General features: G+C 35.6%; 1 protein-coding gene across 1 annotated transcript; it reads right to left on the bottom strand.

The window, feature by feature from the left end:
* Positions 1–2010: 2010 nt before the first annotated feature.
* Positions 2011–6236, bottom strand: LOC108777240 (ribosome biogenesis protein TSR3 homolog). Its single transcript, XM_018544073.1, has 4 exons — positions 5578–6236; positions 5345–5508; positions 2231–2618; positions 2011–2148 (listed from the first exon to the last, which is right to left on the bottom strand). The coding sequence occupies exons 1-4, from the start codon at positions 5702–5704 to the stop codon at positions 2036–2038; spliced, it is 792 nt and encodes a 263-aa protein (XP_018399575.1). The 5' UTR covers positions 5705–6236; the 3' UTR covers positions 2011–2035.
* Positions 6237–7466: the final 1230 nt, after the last annotated feature.

Raw genomic sequence — 7466 nt, 5'->3', positions numbered from 1 at the left:
GACGGTGACAGATTTCCTAACCTGAATAGTCGTCAACTTTAACGTTAAATATCTCGGTTCGTAGGGCAGAGCGACACTTTTTTCTGCCAGATTCTTTCGTTTCATGCAAAAATGCGTCGACGGTGTGGGTGCGGAGGAGGACCGAAGGCTACCCTCTTGCACCCGCCCGTGTGTGTGTGTGTGCGTGTGTGTGTGTGTGTGCGTGCGTGTGCGTGTGTGTGTGTGTGAGACGGTGACAGATTTCCTAACCTGAATAGTCGTCAACTTTAACGTTAAATATCTCGGTTCGTAGGGCAGAGCGACACTTTTTTCTGCCAGATTCTTTCGTTTCATGCAAAAATGCGTCGACGGTGTGGGTGCGGAGGAGGGCCGAAGGCTACCCTCTTGCACCCGCCCGTGTGTGTGTGTGTGAGACGGTGACAGATTTCCTAACCTGAATAGTCGTCAACTTTAACGTTAAATATCTCGGTTCGTAGGGCAGAGCGACACTTTTTTCTGCCAGATTCTTTCGTTTCATGCAAAAATGCGTCGACGGTGTGGGTGCGGAGGAGGGCCGAAGGCTACCCTCTTGCACCCGCCCGTGTGTGTGTGTGTGTGTGCGTGTGTGAGACGGTGACAGATTTCCTAACCTGAATAGTCGTCAACTTTAACGTTAAATATCTCGGTTCGTAGGGCAGAGCGACACTTTTTTCTGCCAGATTCTTTCGTTTCATGCAAAAATGCGTCGAATAAGCCTAATTTGATCGATTTTTGAGGTGAGGCAGTGATTCTGTATAATTACCATTTGATAGAGAAGATGCAATAGCAATTCCACCATACAAGTGTGAATAGTCATTCTCGACGTATTTCTGTTTGTTAAATACGAATCCATTGATAAAAGTTGACTGTTACATTACAATTAAAAAAAAAAATGTATGAAAGAGAGTTACGTTTGCTGATTAAGATTTTTCTTAAAATTGTAATAGTCCATTTTTGATAACAGATTTGTCTTCAGCGGGCAAAAATACATTAGAAATGACTATTGTGTAAAGATGTCCCCCAGTATTATTATGCATGAACACAAGATTTTCTAATCTTACAAATTTAACGTTTAATATTATGATTACTACTTTTTGAACAGTAATTGTTGATGGTTTTAATTTACATATTTCAAGTGCAATGTATAAATATAATTAATACATAAATTAAAATATAATTAATACATGAAAGTCTTTTTCGTTTAAGAGGGCTACTTTACTTACCGATTGTTTTTGAAATGCTTACTTTTTTAATTTTACCGACTATTTTACATTTCCATTTGCTCTGCATTGTTTACACTGGCTCTAGATCCAGTGCAGCTAGTTCAATGAACCTTTATGCATTCAGTATCACTACACTACAATAAAGAACAGTGGCCTAGTTTACATCGTGAAAGTATTAGAACGCGTATTAAATTTGATGCGCACTAATGCTTTAGTACGCATGCATTTACATCGAACGTTTTACATCGAATGAAACTTTTTTTACAAGACATCTTAAGATAGACCAAAAAAGAGATTAACACTTTTGAGGTTACTGCCAGTTACTGCGTGCTGCTGTTGCACGTTTAATGCAGATGGGAGTGGCTGGGTAATTCCCTCCAAAATGTGTTTCATGCGTTTACATCGCCATTTGTATCATTTGATACGCGTATCAGTTTAGTACAATATTCCTGCTTGATACGCTCGTACCAAAATAATCCGACAGCGTTTACATCGTGTGTACTAAATGTTTAGTACGAATTTGATATGAATATAGTACCTACGCGTATCGCGTGCACAATGTAAACCAGGCCAGTGTCTTTGACACCAGTTCTGCAATAAAGAACACTTCAGTGTACACTTCTTATACTAGTTCTGAAAGTTCAGCAATAAAAAACAAACCAATCTTCTTTCTCCCCTCCATATTTGTCAATTGTCCTTTCACAAGTTTTAGAAATTTATTATGCATTTTTAAATCGTAATGGTTGGAAATTCAAAATAAAGAATTTCGTTAAAAAGGTAACTAGTTTTAATTACTATACTTTTATATTGCCTAAGTGCTCAGTTACTTTTGATATCGCTTTCTTTTCATTCTTCTCTTCTTTCTCTTCTTCGGATTCCGTATTGTCTTCCGGAAAATCAGGAAGCGCTAAGAAGACATAAACAATAATATTTAGTAAAAAATCATTGATAAAGCATTGATAAAGAAAAAGATTATAAAAAATCTTTACCAAGCCTATCTAATTTCTCCTGCCAGGCTTTCTTTAGGTACATTTCTTGTGTCATAATTATTTCTTCGCTGTTTGTGCAAAGAGTATACTTTTCCAACAGCTCGCTGTTCAGCTCTAAGAACGAATGTCCCCATGAGAATTTTCCAAGATAAAGCTCGGCCTCTTTTGGAAATCCCGTTATAATCAGAGTAGCTGCTATAGCCTCTACGCAGCTCAGCTGACAAGGCTTTCCATAATTTATCGGATTGGCAGCGACTAAGAATGGTAGTAAGCGAGGATGAGGCGTCTTCATTCTGTTGAAAGGAGTGTCGTTCAACCGCGCCCAGCTGCAATCCACGACTGCGCAACCGTACTCCCGTATAATATCATAATCCGTTGGATTTACACACTGTAACATTCAGTTAGTAACATTAAATTTTCGTAATAAAATCGGAGATTTGTTTTTTTGTAGCTGAACAATATATGCTAGTACTTGAAATAAAATATATATGTTTCGAATTTAATTAGTCAAAACAAGATGGAATGTTTCAGTCAGGAGTAAAAAATTTCAGATTTCATGTTACAAGGTATGTACAGAGGAAACATGTTTTATACTTTCCAACTAGCTCTGGTCAACATTTAAAAAATATATATATATCAGAAGACGCGATAGTATCTTCTGCCATGTTCAAAAAAACTACTACTTAATTTAAATTAAAAGATTAATAAAAGACACTACTAGTTTCTTATCCCGAGCCACCAAAGTCCATTTTTGGGGGGATCATAACTACTAAAATATAAAAAATTTTGAATTGCATGTAATATATCCTGAAAGTCAGTATCATTACGAGCAATTTGAGCTAAAAAAAATTTAAAATCAGTCAAGCTGTTCTGAACATACAAATAGTCAAAAAGTGATAATTTTCATGAAAAATGAAGTAATGTATCCTTCTTCTCTGTCCACCGTCATGTGCATCTTTCTCCTCTCTCACCTTTCACTCACACCTCCATCAACTTTGACCCACTGCATCCATTCCCCCATCACCCCCATCTCCCCATCACTCTTCTCTTTCCAAATTTCAATCTTTTTCGTTATATAATATTTTTAAATTATTTTTTAAATATATATTTGTAATATATTTGTACTCTAAAAAATACGTGTATGCTAAAAAAAATCATATAAAAATAAAAAGGTCAAGCCATCTTCAAAAAAGATCCTCAAAAATTTAAACCTTTTTATCTAATAATAATATATTACCATGAAAAGTAACTGATATATTATTAATTAAAGGTGTCAATTCAAAGTAAACATACATAAAATGTATGAAACTTTCGGCCGATTTTCGAATTGTCTTCGCCTTCCACTGTCCTCACCTCACCGCCCCGTGCGTAGATCAAATGTCACTCGAGCGTCGTGCAGCACTTGGATTGCGCATGACGGCTTGATCTTTTTATTTTTATGATATTAATTTTTTAGGATATATATACAGGGTGTCCCGCAACTACCGCATTTAATCTTAGGAATGTATTTTTGAGAAAATTTTATAAGGGAAATTCTAATAAAAAAATGTCGAGGCTATAATAGTTTTTAAATTAATCGCATTTAAATTTCGCTAATCACAGAGCTGAGATTTCGCGCGCTCAGGCATGACAATATGACAAGTGGTGAATGTACCACGAGGGCCCCATAAACATGCAATATTTTTCAGAAAGTTGTTTGAAAAAACATTTGTACATTTTTAATTTTTAATTATACACACATGTGCGTAATTAATATGCATAATTAATCTCGGGGAATAGTATACCTAAATAAAATATCAATTCAATAGCAAAATATTACGATAAGTATCAGCTGTCAAAATAAATTCGTAACTATGTTCATTTATCTCGCATGGTAAACATTTTTGTGATAATATCGATAAACTATTTTTGACGTAAAATAAAATTGTAACAGAAATAAAATTATCATAATTTTATAATATGGAGTACACAAATGAAGTAGTATTGTGACATGTTACTTATTTATGGCGACTGTGACAGAAATTCACACGAGGCTAGACGTATGTATGTAGAATGTTACCTTCATCGTAGACACCCAGAAGCAAACGTATTTCTAACTATTATCATTTATATTACTTTTAACTATTAATTACGCACATATGTGTATAATTAGGGTAACGTTCCACATACATATGTCTAGTCTCATGTGAATTTCTGTCACATTCGCCATAAATGAGTAACATGTCATAATACTCTTCATTTGTGTACTCCATATTGTAAAATTATAATAATTTTATTTTGCTATTGAATAATTTTGCTATTGAATTGATATTTTATTTAGGTATACTATTCCCCGAGATTAATTATACATATTAATTACGCACATGTGTGTATAATTAAAAATTAAAAAGGTACAAATGTTTTTTCAAACAACTTTCTGAAAAATATTGCATGTTTATGGGGCCCTCGTGGTACATTCACCACTTGTCATATCGTCATGCCTGAGCGCGCGAAATCTCAGTTCTGTCATTAGCGAAATTTAAATGCGATTAATTAAAAAACTATTATAGCCTCGACATTTTTTTATTAGAATTTTTCTCATAAAATTTTCTCAAAAATACGTTCTTAAGATTAAATGCGGTAGTTCCGGGACACCCTGTATATATATCTCACTGGAACGAGTGAATTAACTGGAACAAATTAGTTTTTACCACTAATTGTAGGAACTAAATTAAACAAAGATGAAATGATTACTGTGATACACAGATAACTTATTAGAAAGCTCCCAAGATTTTCCATTTGAAAGATCTTTAAAAAAAAAACAATTCCACAGATAAAATCTTGAAAAATATTGGAAAGTAATAAGCAAAGAATTTTAAATACAAAGAATAAACAACTAAATATAACTCTTATTATATGTATTATATATATAATTTAAAATAAGGGTGCACACCAGATTATAAAATTGCCAGATATCGTATGTCTAGTCAAATATCAGATAGAACAATTGTCTGGTTAGATACTAGACATTTTCTAAATATTTGATAAAAATTTTCTAAACTTTTTTCTATAAAAAAAAAAAAAAGAGAGAGAGAAAGCAAGGAAAAACAGTGATTTTCTTGATTCGCTGGCTACCTTATTACCCACTGGAGTAAGACACAAGCCTGAGAATCGTGCACCCAGTCGTAGGATCTTTATCAAGCCGTGTCTCGCGAGCTTTCTTCCAGAACATTTCTTGGGATCGCAGTGCTCCATGTCCCACATAGCCACAGGGAAATGGATCGAGTGTTCACTGACTTCTGAAAATTCAACCGAGGTTATTACAGAATTGAAATTTCGCAAGATGTATCTCGTCATTGTTGCCTAACCTGCCTTGTCTTCTTTATCGGATTCTTCGTTGTCTCTCTCCCGATAATATTTTTGCTCTTTATCAAGAACATGTCGAGGTCTCTTTCCTAACAATTTGTTTTTGTTCTTCTTTTTACGTCCTAACATTTTTTTTTTCTCGACAATCCTTAGCAAAGTTCAGTCACGCCAGAGAGAAACCTTCTTCTTCTTCTTATTTAGTTAATGGCACCCGCCTCCAAATAATAGGTAGGACGATACAGCCAGATCACGTCTCAAATGAAAATTATATTAAAATGGCGGGCGAACGAATGATGCCTGCGAGAATGACGTTGCTCGACCGGTCTTTGGGCGCCTGCATCTACGACGTCGTCACGTCGCAATAACGCGCGTCATGAGAGCTTGAGTTGTCGAGGGGTGCAGGATGACGAGCAATCGAGACGAGCTCAACCGCGGACACGCACCGTGTAATTCTAACTTATGGCACCACGCCTCCCAATAATGGAAAAGGTCGATACTGCCAAATCACGTCTTTAATGAAAATCGTAAAAATATATGAAAACGAACTAATTTAGGATAATACAATGCACAGTCAAAGTCGGCAACACTTTCAAAAATATACGGTAGAAAGCACCCGATTGAGACGCGTCCTCCGCGGCCGAGTGGTTCGTCAGAAGTTCAGAACTGCAGCACAGTATATTCTTCTTCTTCTTATTTATTTAATGGCTCTCGCCTCCAAGCAACAGGTAGGTCGATACGGCTAGAGTCCTAGATATCAGAGAAGCGCAACCGATGTTCCGTGTCCTGATTAGCTGACTGTCAGCCAATCATGACATTCATTCAGTGGTATTAAAAATGGCTGACTAATAGACGATTGGTGGATTTCATATTTCGTCTGCAAATGACGCCATTTTTAATACTTTTCTTAGTAATTTTGCGATACTGACTTAAGCCGGTTGCGCTTCTCTGATATCTAGGACTCTAGATACGGCCAGATCACGCATGGTGGAAGTATACATGGTGTGCTCAGAACTCGTAAACCACGCCCCTTTTCAACGCGGTTGTCACCGAAAAACATAGGGCGGCCAACTTAGAAAGGTTGGCAGTACTGAACTAGTAGTGTCTCTTTTATGCATGCGCCGTGGATCATCTATCTCAGTCTGTCTTTAGCCGTCTCCTGAAAGAAACGTGCAGGCCTGTTATTTTGAAATTAAAGTGAAAATTTGAAGTAAAATGGTGCAGTGTATTGTTAAAGCGTGTAAGAACACCAACATAACGTGTACTCCGGAGGAAGTAAGCTTCCACAAGTTGCCGAATAATGCCATTATGCGTGAAGAGTGGCTTAAAAACATAGGAGGAAGTGTAATTCCATCCAATACTCTAAATGGTAAGTGTTGATAATAGTAATATTTAATAACTTTAAGTCAAATTTATGTCAATGTTTATTTTTACTTCGATTTTGTTGAAACATTATAATATTGTCTTCTTCTGCTACTTTTTCTGAGACTCCAAAAATATACATTTTACTCGTATGCATACATGCACATTGAGTAAAATTGATATAGACAATTTATGTAAAATCTGTAAAGTGTTTTTCTTAATAATGTCTATTACTTATATTAAATTAACTACTAAAACTATCTGAAATATTGGAGTCTACATTCGGCAATGGAAATACAGCTAGTGTCGAAGAAGACAACGATTCATGTTGCAATGCACATGTAAGCTTAGTTTATAAGCTTAGCTTATTATGCACATGTGAATATATACATACTTTAATTACAATTATTAGATATTAAAGTAGAGATGTCAATGTTTATATGCATTGTGTGCTGTGTGTATACATGTGCTGCTTCCTAGTGTGATTTGCAACATAACAGCGCGAAATACCCACTATTCTAGGAATATTTTT

This window comes from Cyphomyrmex costatus, unplaced genomic scaffold (genome assembly GCF_001594065.2).
Source record: "Cyphomyrmex costatus isolate MS0001 unplaced genomic scaffold, Ccosl1.0 scaffold419, whole genome shotgun sequence".
In the NCBI taxonomy this organism is placed as follows: Eukaryota; Metazoa; Arthropoda; class Insecta; order Hymenoptera; family Formicidae; genus Cyphomyrmex; species Cyphomyrmex costatus.
The sequence above is the reverse complement of the archived record's forward strand: the minus strand, read 5'-3'. Positions and strand labels throughout refer to the sequence as shown.